At 41.3% G+C, this 17,398-nt stretch overlaps 1 protein-coding gene across 1 annotated transcript; it reads right to left on the bottom strand.

The window, feature by feature from the left end:
* Positions 1-706: 706 nt before the first annotated feature.
* CFAP90 (cilia and flagella associated protein 90) lies at positions 707-12,740 on the bottom strand. The gene is made up of 3 exons (XM_054018118.1): positions 12,535-12,740; positions 3,362-3,478; positions 707-1,647 (listed from the first exon to the last, which is right to left on the bottom strand). Exons 1-3 carry the CDS (start codon positions 12,703-12,705, stop codon positions 1,468-1,470), a joined length of 468 nt encoding a protein of 155 aa, XP_053874093.1. The 5' UTR covers positions 12,706-12,740; the 3' UTR covers positions 707-1,467.
* Between the last annotated feature and the right edge of the window lie 4,658 nt (positions 12,741-17,398).

A 17,398-nucleotide genomic window follows, 5' to 3' on the forward strand; every position in this document is an offset into this window, starting at 1 on the left:
CTTCATGGATTGCACCCTCACATTAAGATGTTGCAAAATCGGTACCTAAAGTTAGAAATCTAAACTCCTACCTAGGCTCCTATTTGAGTGTCCCAATTTTTAAAAGTGCTGAGCACCTAGCAGCTCCCATTCACTTCAAGTGAAGGGCTTTTTAAGGAGAACAAGCCCATCTCCGCTGACTTATAAGCAATTAACTGCCAGCCAGCCAGTCCACCTAGGCAGTAATTGAGAAACAAGCACCTAGGCCTGGTAAAAGGTTACCAGGGCTCAGTTGGAGGGAGGTGATCCTGGAGAAGAGTTTCGTGAGACTAGCAGGGTAGAGTTAAACTCTTCTAGCTTACTAGTGGAAAAAGTGAGTAAAAAGGGACCAAAGGGGAAAAGCTGACTGAAGGCTACAGCTGGGAGAAGAACTGGGAAATCCCGTCCTCAGGAGAGGATGCTTGCTGGGTTTAGCCTCAGAGCTTAGAAGAAGGGTTAGATTTGAAGGGCCTATGAAGAGGGGTTTTGTACTGTGTGAAGAAAATTAATAAATGAGACTTCACAAAGGGAGTCTTTTGTTTTCAGTTCCTGGGTCTGGAAATCCTTACATGACAGAAAGAGCGTAGTAGGCCTGCAAGGACTTGTCCATTCAGAGGGTCGATGGAAACATTTTATGAGATGTGTTCTGGTCCCAAAAAACCTAAATAAATCAAAGAGACAAGGTGTGTGAGGTAATATATTTTATTTGATCAACTTCTTTTGGTGAGAGAGACAAGCTTTTGAGCTATATGGAGCTTTTCTTTAACTCTGGGAAAGGTACTCCAAGTCAAAACATGTCGGTTTGGTGTCTTTGATTTGAAATAACTTTTCATTTAAAAATGTCCTTCCATATTATTGTACAAAGTTAAATACTTGAAACCAAAACAAAACCCTTCATTTTGAATTGAATGAAAGGTTTAGTTTGACCCCCCCAAAATGATTTTTTTAAATTTCCAGTTTGCCAGAAATCTCAACAAATTTTTGTTTTCAGGTTGATCTGAAAATATTTTTATATTTATTTTTTTTCTGGTTACAGATTTAGGCACTTGTTTTGGAAAATCTTGGCCTTAACCTGCCTCAGTTTTTTCATCAGGATAATAATATTTATGAATTTAATAGGAATGGTTGTGTGGATTGTAAGTTGATGTTTGTAAATGCTTTGAAGAAGAAACTTGCTCTATTCTATTGTAATACATTTGTCATCATTGAAAATCGGTAGAGAAATTATTTGCAAGATTTTAATGAAATGTCAAGGTACATTTACACTAACATGGGGAAACTGACAGCTGTTGTGGCTTCATTTTTTTTTTTTTTTTTTTTTGGTATCCAAGTCATACTGACCAGCTAAAGGAAAGTATTACAAGAAAAGGCAAAACAGTCTTCATTTTCTTATTGCTGTGAAAACTGTGTTATACTATGTTCATGTCGATGGCTGGGGGGACAGGAGCTTTAGGATGGTTCAAGACTTTGAGAAGGTTTTTCCAACAAGCAGGTGACTCCATTTTTCCTGTAGAACTCAGCCTGCACACGGTTAATCCTTGCATAATCTCTGATCGACTGATCTATGGGCTGGTTTATGTGTCTCCCATATTCTGAAGAGGACAAAACAGCAATGGGTCTTGCCAGTTCCTGTAAGAACATTATTTAGATTTTATATTCCTTAACGTATAAACACACATGCAAAACAGTAGAGGAGCCACTGCTATGACAAATATAGATTGCTAAATTTGGTGTAGCAGCTGGTGACAAGTGGGCCTTCTGCCTAGACAGAACTGTATAATGTGTGTTAGAGCAAGGCACATTTGTTTAGCAGAAAGACAATTACAGTGGGGTTTGGATTATTACTTTATTGTCCAAAATTCTTGACTGACCTTTAACAGTAGTGAAAAAACATGAATGCATCACTGAAACAGCAAGATATGGAGATATGCTATGAATTACTATATACTGATTACATGTACATACCCATATATATATATATATCCACACCCTAACCATGTGGAGGTGATTTCCATGGCAGTAGTTGCAGACCATGTAATAAATTAATTTAGTATGCTTTTTTGGGTCAGTAGAGAGGTTTTATTAGCACACATTTGGGATGACCTGTACAATGCACGTGTGGCTGTGATGCTTGTAATGTTCCCAACCAGTTTTCATGCTCTGCTACCTCATTATACCTTCATGTATTCTGCCCACATAACTTACTGCAAAAAAAGAGTGAGGAACCCCTGTCCCAGGGGTTAGAGCACTCACCTGAGAGGTAGCAGATCCATGTTTAAATCCCTACTCCTCAAGTGGAGGTGGGACAGGTTGCCCACATCCCAGTGAGTACCCTGTCTGCTAGGCTAGAGGTTATGAGTACCTCCTGTTCCCCAGCTGTGTTGTTTCAGGCCCCACAAAAAAATTATGGAGCTAAGTGCCTATCTGCCCCCTGTTCATAGATTTCTAGCAGAGCAAGGCACCCCTGTGCAGCCAGGACTTAGGCACCTATCTCAGAGATGGGCAGGGCTTAGCATGCCCCCTCTCTGGTTGGTTTCTCCCATTGGCTCATGTAGGTGGCTCCCTGCCTATTGTGCTGGCTTTGTGTAGCACAGGCTAAGGTGTCCATTATGACAGTTCTTAGGGTACCCAAGACAGTTAGTTAACTTGTTATCTCCTGCCTCTGGTGTGAGGGAGTCTTGCTTCTGGTAACTGGGTGTTAGCTCCCTAGCACCATCAGCCTTTCAGCCATTCAAGCACTCTCCTCTAGGCTATGCCAGCCCTGTCTTTGCCTTGCAGGTTAACAAGAGGTGCACCCCAACCCCTAAGTCACTCTGAATTGTTCACCTGTGATATCCAGCCCCTGGTACTGGCTACTCACAGAAATTCCAGATTCTCTGCACCCAAAGGTGCAGTGTATCCCAATTTATCAGTTTCACCTGGGGTGCTGGAATTAAGGGTACTGGGAGTGCAGCAGCACCTCCTGGCTTGAAGTGGTTTCCATCAGATACAGGGCTTACAGTTTTGTTCAATGGCTTTCAGCACCCACACTATTCAAATTATTCCAACACTACTGGTTTCGTATTAAACCACTGCTCCTCTAAACCACACAGTGCTTGTAATATGAAGCTTGACAGGTTACAAGCTTTCTGTAGATATCCTAAGTTACTCTTTATAGATAAATGTCCTGTAAGACACATTTGGTGTAGTGAGTTTGTCAGGTCTGAGATAAGTCTGCTTTGCAAAGAACAGTGGGCCCCATTGTCAAAGGGTCTCTGTCACATCTGTCTCTCCACATTAGGCACCTAACTCCATTGTTGTCAATATGAATGAAGCCACTTTAATGTCCGCATATAAACCTTACCTCATCATTAATGTTAAGACCTCGACTATTTGCATGTTCTCTGTCACATCGGTGGAGTTTTTCATTGTAACCCACTGGCCTCTTAAAAATGGAGTCATATGTGGAAACAATCCCTGTCTTGGGATAAAGAAAAAAATATGATTAACTTACAGTGGTGTTTAACACTGTGAGTTAGAAAATAATGTGGTAGAACTACTAACTGGTGCACGTGCAGCACTAGAGGCTGTGAAGAACATCCGTTATTAGTAACATTTGGGGCATCCCTTTGAAATAGTCTGAAAAATTATTACAATTCTTTTGTGTATTTGGCTTGTCTGTGAAAATGTGAAACTAAAACAACTTCTACATTATATGTAATGACATTGCCAGAGGATTTTTCAGAGAATTTCATATCACTGTTTCCCCCTTTGTAATTTATAGTAACCACATGGAAGCTTAAATCGGTTTTCTTATTGAACTATTTTCCTTCAGCAAATGCATACACTTGATTAAAGAGACATTCTGATTGAAGAAAATGAAGAGAGAAAGGCAGCTTTGAAGTTCATTTTGAAAGAAATAGATATTGGAAGTAGCCTGTGAATCAGCCTTTATCTTCAAGTTAATGCATAAACACACAGTTGCCACCTCTCCAAAAAACATAAAAATTATTGTACTTAAAAGATCTTTTCATATGAAAATCTCAGAGCACTATTTAATTAGTGTCTCCAGTGAATCCCAGTCTTGCATTTCCTGATGTACCAAAGACTCCCACTGATTGCAACACCGGTTCTCTATATACAAGAAATGAAGGCTTGACTGCTTGAAGTCCCAAAGTGCTAGGTAATGCACAATTAGCTACACACACTAGAGATTTATTGTGGTTTACAAATACTGAACTATGTATGTTTCAGAAAAAAATATTTGAGAGACGAGAGGAAAAGACCTTTTGCAATATACTAATAATTACTTATGAAAATCATCAAAGGCTCAGCACTTTGACCGGAGAAGATTTCAACCTATCACCCTGCTCTTGTGACACATGATCTAAAAATCTGAAAAAGTGAAACTTAAAAAACTTCAATCTTCATTTTTGGCTCAGCAATGATGTAATTGTAATTAGGCTTGGAAGGATTAGATTTTTATAGATAAATGTCAGTAAACATCAATTTCACACATACAAGCTGACTAAATAAATTCCATCAATAATAATTGAAAATTACAGATTGGCAAAGTAAGAAAAGTGCTGCTTGAGAACTTTAGAATTTGACTTAAGGATATTTACTTTGTATATTTTCATGTGTGGTGTTGACAATTTGTGGGTTTAATGGCTATAAAGCTTTAACTTTTTGAATATCAATGTCAGTCATTAAATAATGGGCTGACACCCTCCCCTCTAGTTTCCCACAAGTGTGAACATTTACATCAATAAATATAAAAAATGCTTAAAGCCCATAATTTTGTGCAAATGTGAAAATGTAAATAGATTTTAAAAAAATAAACATCTATTATCTATTAAACAAAATTCTGCCAGGCCTCATGGTACTTTAGAAAACTGAAGCATGTTTTGATTTTTATATATTTTTTTTCTATTTTATAACTATTTATCTCTAAAAATATTAAAGTCAGAACAGTACTAGATGGTTATAATGGTCCCATTGAAAGGAAACTTTTGGCACTGCCTTAACTATGGTGTTATTAGTGCACCCCTATAATAATAGGGTTACTCAATAAGGGAAATACACTAGTTGGTGTTCAAGAGGAGGGGCTGTTTTGTTTTTTAATCTATTCTCCCTTTCACTTCTCAGAGGCGATGAGACTTGCAGAATTCTAGGTGGTGATTTGTCCTCTCCATTATTGTACTTCACTATAGCTTTTCCTTTGCTCTCCATATTTTATTTAGAAGCCAAGTAAAGATCTACCTCCTGCTGGTTAAAAAGAACTACTGCATTATTCACTGACTCACTATATCAGTGAAGAAAATTCAGCCTTTTTCGGACTTGAAGGTAGACAGACAGCCTATTATGTTTAACTGTAATTCTGTCCTAGATAATCTGTTTTGAGCAGTTCTGCCAGAATTATCCCACCTAATTGTGCAATGTCTGGCTTGTTATTTTCTCTCCAGATACTTTACTGGTATTAATGGTAGTCATTTCCATCAGTTGCTAAATGCTAGGGTAGTAGGCCTGTATTTTTAATAACCAGTCAGAATGAATGAATCATGTAAAATGGACAAGCAATCCATGTCTCAGGTGAGCATTTCCTATGATCTGGCTTAATAAAATCAAGCACTTGTAAATCACTTTGCAAACATTAATTAAAGTCCACAGCATGCCTATCGAAGAGGCGTGGATGGGGAAATGAAACACACACTGTTTACATGAATTTGCCCAAAACCAGAAAGGGAGTCATTGTCAAAAATGGGATTAAAATTAAGGATTTCCTGTCTTCCAGTCGTTATCAGGCCACTTGCCCATGCTTCTGTCTACCTCAATCTCTAATTACATTTGTCCACATATCTATTCAGGGGATACCATCATAGGACCTAATCACATCAGCCACACTATCAGAGGCTCGTTCACCTGCACATCTACCAATGTGATATATGCCATCATGTGCCAGCAATGCCCCTCTGCCGTGTACATTGGCCAAACCGGACAGTCTCTACGTAAAAGAATAAATGGACACAAATCAGACGTCAAGAATTATAACATTCAAAAACCAGTCGGAGAACACTTCAATCTCCCTGGCCACTCGATTACAGACCTAAAAGTCGCAATATTACAACAAAAAAACTTCAAAAACAGACTCCAAGGAGAGACTGCTGAATTGGAATTAATTTGCAAATTGGACACCATTAAATTAGGCTTGAACAAAGACTGGGAGTGGATGGGCCATTACACAAAGTAAAACTATTTCCCCATTCTTACCCCTCCCCCCCCTCCCCAGTTCTTCATATCTCCTTGTCAATTGCTGGAAATGGGCCATTTTCATTACCAGTACAAACTTTTTTTTTCTCCTGCTGAAAAAAGCTCACCTTAACTGATCACTCTCCTTATAGTGTGTATGGTAACACGCATTGTTTCATGTTCTCTGTGTATATATATATATCTTCCTACCGTATTTTCCACTACATGCATCTAATGAAGTAGGCTGTAGCCCACGAAAGCTTATGCTCAAATAAATTTGTTGGTCTCTAAGGTGCCACAAGTACTCCTGTTCTTTTTGCGGATACAGACTAACACTGCTACTACTCTGAAATTTGTTCTTAACACTCTCTGTTGATATAGACAATAAGCTTATCCCAACAGTCAGTCAGTTTATCCCCCACAGTCACCCAATGCAAGCCTCAAATTTGTCATGCCTTTTTTACTCATGGTCTGATAATTCCTTAGTTATACAGACCCATGGGTCACATCGATGCTTTTTTTCCAGGCCATTTCTCATTCTTATTCCCATGGTGCTACTCCAGATGAAAATCTATGAAATAGCTGTTAACACTTTTAGTTTTTATTTTATTTTTATATTATCCGAGTGGCATCTTCTAACACTCCCAGATTACCTGGATGGTAAAACTGACTTCATATTCTAAACAGCTCTGCCATATGGCAGCTGATCAATGTGAATTTGATATAGAATTTACAATGAAACTTTATCAGCTCTGTACCCGTGTAAGCCATATTTGGAGCTGCAGCCTCACCTCGGCTTAATGTTGTTGTTCTCCCTTTCTTTCTTTAATCTTTTTTTAAGCACAGCATTAACTATTCTCATTCACAATCATTGTCAAGGCTGCTTCCCCACTCTGAACCTTAGGGTACAAATGTGGGGGCCTGCATGAAAACTTCTAAGCTTAACTACCAGCTTAGATCTGGTCCGCTGCCACCACTCCCAAATGTGCTAATTCCCTTCCCTGGGTAGCCTTGAGACACTCTTCACCAATTCCCTGGTGAATACAGATCCAAACCCCTTGGATCTTAAAACAAGGAGAAATTAACCATCCACCCTCCTACCTCCCACCAACTCCTGGTGGATCAAGATCCAACCCCCTTGGATCTAAAAACAAGGAAAAATCAATCAAGTTCTTAAAAAGAAGGCTTTTAATTAAAGAAAAAGGTAAAAATCATCTCTGTAAAATCAGGATGGAAACTAACTTTACAGGGTAATCAAACTTAAAGAGCCCAGAGGAATCCCCTCTAGCCTTAGGTTCAAAGTTACAGCAAACAGAGATAAACACTCTAGCAAAAAGGTACATTTACAAGTTGAGAAAACAAAGATAAAAACGAACACGCCTTGCCTGGCTGTTTACTTACAAGTTTGAAATATAAGAGACTTGTTCAGAAAGATTTGGAGAGCCTGGATTGATGTCTGGTCCCTCTCAGTCCCAAGAGCAAACAACCCCCAAAACAAAGAGCACAAACAAAAGCCTTCCCCCACCAAGATTTGAAAGTATCTTGTCCCCTTATTGGTCCTTTGGGTCAGATGTCAGCCAGGTTACCTGAGCTTCTTAACCCTTTACAGGTAAATGGATTTTGGAGTCTCTGGCCAGGAGGGATTTTATAGTACTGTACACAGGAGGGCTGTTACCTTTCCCTTTATAGTTATGACAATCATCATTAGGCTCTGGCTCTACAGTACCTTTCCTGTGTAACTCTGAAACCTGCAGATGAAAATGAGCAATGTCTATGCTGATTATTTTAACAAAACCATCCAACCAATGTGGCAAGTGGATTGGCTGTGGTGATTTTTGTCAAATGTATTTTGCTAAGTGAATTTTAACGTTTTGGATTGAAATGAGCAATTCATTTCACACAGATGATTAAGCCACACTCTAAGGCAGTTCAGTGCCTAAGGCTATGTCTACACTTAAGACACTACAGCAGCTTAGCTGCAGCAGGGCCATTATAAGCTTCAGTGTAGACACGACGGTGATGGGAAGTGTTCTCCTGTTTGCTTTAGTTAATCCATAAGAGGTGGTAGCTAAGTTGACAAGAATTCTTCCATAGACCTAGCCGTCTACATGAGAACTTAGGTCGTCTTAACTACGTCACTCAGGGGTGTGAAAAATTCATACCGATGAACCATGTAGCTGGATCGATCTAATTTTTTAATGTAGACCAGTCCACCGGTTGGGATTGAGGGAGGCACCCAACTCTGCTTGGGATTCTCAGCTATGAACCCTCTCCTGGAGTCAGATGCCTCTTGCAAGAAGCTTGGGGAGGGGGGCCTCCATAACTTCCAGTCCAGTGGTTGGGGGACTCACCTGGGATATGGGAGACCCCCAGTTCAAGTTCCCTACCGCCTGAGGGGGGAAAAGATTTTAACAGGAATCTCCCACCTCTTAGGTGAGTGCCCTAACTGACTGAGTTTAGGTGCCTACAGGGTTCGGCGGTAGCTGAGTGGGGTGTTTTGTGAATACCAGTGGTGCCTAAATCTGGGCCTACATCCCTTTGTGAATCTAGCCCACAGTAGTAAAGTTAACCATGTGCATGAATGTTTGTAGAATCAGGGCCTTACTGATGTTGAACTACTTTCCACTTCTGAACCAATATGGAAACTATTTCTTAGACCACAATCTCTGACAGCACAGACTTCTCAGCCGAAATTGGGCAGCTAATCTGTGCCAAATATTGATAGTACCGAGATATTTTTCAATAAAATCACTATCTAAAGTATGTTTAGAGATTTAAACAGAGGACAACATTCTGTTTGTCAATTCAATATGTTTTGTTGAAATTCACTCCAACTCCTTTCTGTATCATTTTACCCATCTAGAAAATGTGGGTAATACCTTCTGTCCTCCAGCAGTGTTATAAAAATTATAGACTCATAGACTCATAGACTTTAAGGTCAGAAGGGACCATTATGATCATCTGGTCTGACCCCCTGCATGCTGCAGGCCTCAAAACCGTCCCTACCCTTCCCTTGACTCTGCTGATGAAGTCCCCAAATCCTGTGTTTTAGTGACTTCAATTGGCAGAGAACCCTCCTGCTAGCGATCCCTGCCCCATGCTGCGGAGGAAGGCGAAAAACCTCCAGGGCCTCAGCCAATCTACCCTGGAGGAAAATTCCTTCCCGACCCCAAATATGGCGATCAGTAAGACCCCGAGCATGTAGGCAAGAGTCTCCAGCCTGACCCTTGTTAGCCATTATACTATTTACCTGCCATTGCTCGGTATTCCTTGGCTAATATGTTTTACCATTAAACCATTCCCTCCATAAACTTATCTAACTTAATCTTAAAACCAGACAGGTCCCTCGCCCCCACCGTTTCCCTCGGAAGGCCGTTCCAATATTTCACCCCTCTGACGGTCAGAAACCTTCGTCTAATTTCAAGCCTAAACTTCCCCACGGCCAGTTTATATCCATTCGTTCTCGTGTCCACATTAGTACTAAGCTGGAATAATTCCTCTCCCTCCCTTGTATTTATCCCTCTGATATATTTAAAGAGAGCAATCATATCCCCCCTCAGCCTTCGCTTTGTCAGACTAAACAACCCAAGCTCCTCTAGTCTCCTTTCATACGACAGGTTTTCCATTCCTCTGATCATCCTAGTGGCCCTTCTCTGCACCCGTTCCAATTTGAGTTCATCTTTTTTAAACATGGGAGACCAGAACTGCACACAGTACTCCAAATGAGGTTTCACCAGCGCCTTATACAACGGAAGCAGCACCTCCTTATCCCTACTAGATATACCTCGCCTAATGCATCCCAAGACCGCATTGGCTTTTTTCACCGCCACGTCACATTGCCGACTCATAGTCATCCTGCGGTCTACAAGGACCCCTAGGTCCTTCTCCTCTTCCGTTACTTCTAACCAATGCGTCCCCAGCTTGTAACTAAAATTGTTGTTAGTCATCCCTAAATGCATCACCTTACACTTTTCACTATTAAATTTCATCCTATTTCTGATACTCCAATTCACAAGCTCATTCAAGTCTCCCTGCAGAATATCCCTATCCTCCTCCGAATTGGCAACGCCTCCCACCTTCGTATCATCCGCAAACTTTATCAGTCCACTCCTGCAATCAGTTCCGAGGTCAGTTATAAATAGATTAAATAAAATGGGTCCCAAAACCGAACCTTGAGGAACTCCACTGGTGACCTCCCTCCAACCTGACAGTTCACCCTTCAATACGACCTGCTGCATTCTCCCCATTAACCAATTCCTTATCCACCTCTGGATTTTCATATTGATCCCCATCTTTTCCAGTTTAACCAATAATTCCTCATGGGGTACAGTATCAAACGCTTTACTGAAATCCAGGTATATTAGGTCCACCGCATTTCCCTTATCTAATAAGTCCGTTACTTTCTCGAAGAAGGAGATCAGATTCGTTTGGCACGATCTGCCCTTCGTAAAACCATGTTGTAGTTTATCGCAATTAACATTAACCGCAAAGTCATCAACTACTTTCTCTTTCAGAATTTTCTCCAGCACCTTGCACACTACAGATGTTAAACTAACAGGCCTGTAGTTACCCGGATCACTTTTTTTCCCTTTCTTGAAAATAGGAACCACATTAGCTATTCTCCAGTCTAACGGAACCACCCCCGAGTTTACAGATTCATTAAATATTATCGCTAATGGGCCTGCTATTTCCCGCGCCAATTCCTTCAATATTCTCGGATGAAGATCGTCCGGTCCTCCCGACTTAGCCCCATTAAGGCGTTCGAGTTTTGTTTCTACCTCGGATATGGTAATCCCCCATTCTGTATGCCCCTCTATCACGGTGCTAGTATCCCTAATACCTTCATTGGCCTCATTAAACACCGATGCAAAATATTCATTGAGATATTGTGTCATGCCTAGATTATCTTTAATCTCCTCTCCGGCTATAGTCTTCAGCGGTCCCACTTCTTCTTTCTTTGCTTTCTTCCTATTTATATGGCTGTAAAACCTCTTACTATTGCTTTTAATTCCCCTCACTAGGTCCAACTCTACACGGCTTTTGGTCTTTCTCACTCTATCTCTACATTCTCTGACTTCACTAAGGTAAGTTTCCTTACTGATCCCTCCCCTCTTCCAATCTTCGTACGCTTTTTGTTTTTTCCTAATCGCCCCTTTGAGTCGGTCGCTCATCCAGCTCGGTCTAAATCTCTTGCTTAGTAATCTTTTTCCCTTTTTTGGGATACAGGCCTCTGACAGCTCATGCATCTTTAACTTAAAGTAATCCCAGGCATTATCTGCCTTAAGATTCATTAATATGTTTGCCCAATCCACTTCCCTTACCAGTCCCCTTAATTTGTTAAAATTGGCCTTTTTAAAATTATAAACCATAGTCTTTGATTTAATTCTGTTACTCCTTCCGTTTAGTTTAAACTGGATTAGCTCATGATCACTGGAGCCCAAATTGTCCCCTACCACTTCCTCAATGAGGTCTTCACTACTCACCAAAATCAAATCTAAAATGGCCTCCCCCCTCGTCGGTTCAGCTACCACTTGATGAAGGAATTGATCAGCAAGCACATCTAGGAACATCTGAGCCCTATTATTGCTACTAATATTGCTATTAATTACACTTTACAAAGAACTTTGAAAAAGAAAAGTGCTATGTAAGTGCTAAAGTGGATTTTCCAGCATAAGGCAAAAGTGTGGCATTCTCGTGTGGTTGATTTGTGTGCCTTTAAAATATTGGCATCAAATTTCAGATGGTTGTGTTGTCATGTCTATTGTGACTAAGACCAACCCACCCCAATCTTATTAGATGCAATTACATGGTCCCAGATTGACTGAGACTGCATAAAAGTGCCAAAAAGCTGAACTTATTATACACGCCCTTTATTAATTTCTCTAGGGCTCAGTAAATCACCATATAACCAATTATTATTTTTTTGTAAATTATACCCGAAGGAGCAAACAAGATTTTCCAGGTGCTGAACATCCTTGTTGATATTAATTGCTTTACTTAGGAGGAATGATGAGTGCTGACCACTCAGGGGCCCAGGCTCTGCAAATTTAAGATTTAAGGGTGGGGAGGGAAAGCCAAGAGTGCATTTTCCTCTCCAGGGGAAATGTACAAACAGCTACTTACTTCCTTGCACATCCCTGTGTGTGTGATGTTTCTGCTGCCTCCTGCAGCCTCTTCGCTTTCACTCCTATGCCCCCTCTTTCTTATTCCTCCTCTTTTCATTCCCTCTCCCCCAGCCCCGCTCCATGCTGTCCTTTCCGCGCCCTGCCCCGTTCTCCTCCCCCTCACCTTGAACTCCTGGTGGAAGTAGCTGTGCTCCGGGGGGTCCCTGCGACCGGGCGGGATGTAGCTGAAGGCGGACAGGGCGGAGAGCGGCAGCTGGTGTTTCCCTTTTGTCTGCTCAGCTGATTTCTCCTCGCGCTGCCCGTCTGGTTCCCTCCCCTCCGGGGTGCGCAGCATCCCAGGGCCAGAGCCCGGCCCGCCTGGGGCACAGAGCAGGGAGGTCCAGCTGTTGCCGGTATTTCTGCGTTCCGTGGTTACTAGGAAACACGCTTAGTATCCAATTGTGAGGTCACACAAAGGGAGTGGGAGCGGGAGAGGGAAATGAGTGGCGCTGTTAGCCACATAACAAGCTGTAGGCGTGTTGGCACCAAAGGGAATTTCCAGAGGTAGGTAAGTTGTGCCCAGCAAAAAGCTCGCAGGGTGCAGGAGGTTTTTCCCCATGTCTTCATTTGTCCCCACAGCCCAGGTGGCGCCGCAGTAGGAAGCCCTCTCCCAGCTCCCTCTGGCTCCCGGGTTAGGTGTATTTTTGACAGAAAGTGTTCCATCATTTCAGGTAATGTGCTGAAATTGCTCTCACACGCTCAGATATTTGACATGGGAATAGAAACAGCCCCTGTCTCAATCTTGCCTGTCAGGTGGGCTCACAGTCACCCTACTCTGGGTTTGGACTGTGATGAGTGGCTCCCATTTTCCACTTCACTGATTCTGTATTTGGCCAGAGGCTGCGGTGCATCTTTCACTGTGGGGACGCTGTTTGCTAGTGTGGTAGTTCTGTGCAGGGATCTGTGGTGCCAGCTTGTTGTTCTTTAATTGTTTTCCCCAGTGACTGGTGCATTGGGGTGATATTGCTGGTCTTGGCCATAGAGTTCAGTTGTGGGTGGAGCTGTTGCACTGCTCTGGAGGTCAATGTTTCTGATTCTGAGGAGTGAGATATAGAACTGGATCATGCTTTCATTTGGATTTAATGTTCCAACCACTAATGTTCCCTAGTGGAGACTGAGCATCTGCAGCTTTGGATGAGACAGCACCAATCATTTCTTTTCTTTCTGCATATGTATGTGACCTTGAATAATGGAAGCTCCTGCATCTTCCCATGCGTGTTCCTCAGTGACTGATCCTCTCTGAGGAACTCTGCAATAATGCATTCGGGCCGTATCAGTTACAATACAGAGCCAGAGCAGTAGAATGGGTCCTTAAAGGTCATAAAGGGAGTGAAAGTTCCATTTACACCCATGTTTAAATCCCCTTTACCCTGCGAGAGCAAAGTGTCCTATTAAATATGAGAATCTGGCCCTAACTTCTTTGCTCTCTAACTTGCGTTCAATTCTCCTTACTTGGCAGAGAGTGGCTTCAGAAGGAGGTGTAGCTAACAACTTGACATCTGTCCATTTTGCACTCTTGCACCATTCTGTAATGTTCAGGACCAAGGTAAACAATAGTAACAGACTTGCAGTGAAAATAAATTGATACAACCAATGGGATATAAACATGAAGTTCAACGTTCTTTCCTCCATCTTTTTTTTAAAATATTATAATAGGGGATTCAAACCAGATGAAGAAATGCTGTAGTTTCCAAACTATCTGATGTGCTCGTGTGCTAAAATACATTGTCTGCCACTCACTCTTTTCCTGTTGCCTCACAGTCCCATTATCTCTTCATTGTATGTATTTATTTCAGATATTTCTGTTGCACCCATCACCATAATACCTAAATGCTAAAGCTATACTCTGTGATCATTAACGCAGTAGGCACAATAGACAATATCCAGCAAAGGAGGGTGGGGAGTGGAAGGGAGGAAGAACCCTGATACTCACACTACCAAATCTTGCCCCCATGAAACCAGCAGTTGCAATGTGCAGTGGCTTACATGATACATGGCTGCTGGCACAAGTGCCTCCACAAACACACACACTATTGCTAAAAACCATTTATGAGTACCTATAGTGCTTTTTCATGATCAACAACCTAATGTTCCATAAATTATAAAATTAGGAATTGGGACCGAAATCTGGCATGTAAAGTCTCAATCAACAATTAATATTTTTTCATTAAAGTTGGTTGAGCTATTGTAACTTACAGAGAGTAAAGCAATTATAGAGAAATGGATGCTTTGGCGGTGGAGTGCAAGTTTGATGGAGCTGAGGTATGTATTGTGCAATCAAATCATTTTGCAAAATGCTCCCTAATCTCACATAGGCTGCTGGAATTGGATACATCCAGGAGCAGCTGCAGCAGTGAGGTGCACATCCTTGTATTACTCCAGAATATTTGCCTAATTACATTCCTCCTTCCTCTGGGTCCTCCTTCCTTGCCAGTGTGACACATACCTCTCAGCCTTCAAACATGCCAACATGGGCTGCTTGGAAGTGTGATGGCTGCCATGTTGGCAAACACCAGGGACTCAACCTCCACAGCGAAAAGCATGAATCTTTACAGATTGTGCTAAAGAGCCAGACTCCAAGGTTTCAGAATAGCAGCTGTGTTAGTCTGTATCCGCAAAAAGAACAGGAGTACTTGTGGCACCTTAGAGACTAACAAATTTATTTGAGCATAAGACTCCAAGGTGACAGCTTTCACAGGCTCCCATCCTCAGTGGACTGGGCCCAGAGGGGCATATGGACCATAAATGCTGACCAGTGAAGTACAAAACAAAATGTCTGACAAATGATTGAAATGTGAAATAGGTGCACTTTGATGAGTTACACCATAATTCAACAATTATCATAGACTAAGTATAAAAGCTCTTTTAAAGCATTCTTGTCACTTGCCAGAACCCAGAAGGCAAATTCAGTTTTCTCTTTCAGTTCTCTTCTTGGGCCTACACCTAGATCACTTTGCTTGATCTCCAAGGCTGAGCTAATCCAGTTGTCTCAGCAGGTCTGACAGACAGTCAAAAGCATTGATGGGTGCCTGTTATAGCTTTGTCTTAAAGCCCTCATTTAAAGTCCCTTAGAAAGAATGTAAGTCAGTTTGAAAGCAGCACTAGAGGTAGCTAGACTATCTAAAGAGCGGTGCCTTTTGTTTTGTTTTGTTTTAACTGGGCGTGAAAATAGGGAGAAAGTGAGGGCAACGGGAAAGCGTTATTTTATTTCAAACACCAGAACTCCAAATTCAAATGCTCCTGAGCTCTGAAGGCAAGATTTTCAAAAGTGACTAGAATTTGGGCTATCCAAAATGAGGCATCTAAAGGCACCTGATATTTAGAAAGTGACCCTTTAAAGCTCAAATTGGGCACCCAAATTAGGCATCCAAAAATTGAACTTCTGACTTAGTAGCAGTTTACAGCCACTTTGCATTTATTTTATAGAGATATAAATAACTACACAAGGGGCAAGGCAATGGAGAATATGACCCCATAGAACAAAGTGGCAGATTGATCTGACAAGTAGTTTTATCTTCCAAAGATTCTGCTGTTGTGATTTTTGCTTTTTTAAATATAATGATTTGTATCTTGTCAGAAAGGGAGCTCACAGATAAGAATAACTGTTCTGTAGAGTACAACATCAAGGACACAATTCAGCAGTAGAGTTAATCAGTAAAGGAATTAGAGAGGAATTTGTTAAGCAAATGGTAGCATTAAAAGTGCAGAAAAGAACAAGAGGACTGACACTGATGGGAATCATAAGAGCTCTGATCTCACTACCAGAAGTTAACCGAGCAGGCATAAAGAAGTAGTAGTAATGGCCCTGATGGCAGACAGCTAGCCTGCTTGTCAGATTAGGGGTATAGCCATTCAACCTCTGTAGGAATCGTGTCCTTGATTTCTGGCCTCAGGATCTATCAGATGTCCAGGCACTCCTGATACTCAGTCAAGTCCTTCAGTAGCAAATGCTGCAACTGGTCATTCAGGTGAAAAGCTGGGAAGACTGTGACTAGTTTTTTAAGGTGACTTTCCCTTGCTACCAACATAACCTCTATCTTACTCAGTTTAAACTTGAGCCAGTTGTTTCATACGAATGCATATTTCCTCTAGACCATTTGGCAGCTGGGAGATGGCTGAATGTATGTGCTCCAAATAAGAAGCAAATATTAGAGAACCTCTAGATGACATGGGAACAGTAGAGTATCAGCAGTAGGATTGAACAAATATTTTATAGGAAATTTGACAAATTTCATCTCTGTTCTGGTCATGAATTATCCACAAACCATTTTTAGAATGTTCTGGAATGTATTTGTTGTTCCAAAGGATTCGACAAATAATTTCTATGACTGATTCTTGGTGTGTAGGTTGCAAATTTGTGTTTAGTCAGCATCTAAACCTTTTTGTTACTTTGGACTGCTTGCTGTTTGTGTTTCCTGACCTAGATGAGAATAACTCTGCCCCACAAACCCACTTCACAGCCAATCACGTTCACAGGCTCAAAGTTCACTTTCTGACAATATTATGGAGGTGCCATAGTTAGGGTTACATTCTAAAATGGAGCATAAATTCCTGTTTTCTGTCTTTGTAGGTAGCTAACAGGTGTAAAATTTCAGACAATGTTAGTTTAGATGCTCACTGAATTTTCTATGTCACTTTTGTCTGGTTTCTTTTCATACATTTTTATTAGAAAGGGTTTGAATTTAATCTCTGGGTGGGTTTTCTATTCTTTGGTAGTCCTACTTTTCATGGTTGACAGATAGCTTTTAGAAATCCTTCGCCATGTGCACAACCTTGGCAGAGAGGTGGCCCCTGAGGAGACCTGGTAATAAGTACTTTGCAAAATGTTGGACTTAGAGTCACTTTAAAGTGTTGGTCATGTTATATCTGAAATCGTAGGCGCTGAGCACACAAATTTGATTATTGGGAGACCAATGTACAAAAAAGCCATATTGGTTGATTGGGGCTAAGCACACACAAATCTGATTGGTTGTGGGGGAGAGCACACA

The sequence above is a fragment of the Malaclemys terrapin genome, chromosome 2 (assembly GCF_027887155.1).
Source record: "Malaclemys terrapin pileata isolate rMalTer1 chromosome 2, rMalTer1.hap1, whole genome shotgun sequence".
NCBI lineage: Eukaryota > Metazoa > Chordata > Testudines > Emydidae > Malaclemys > Malaclemys terrapin.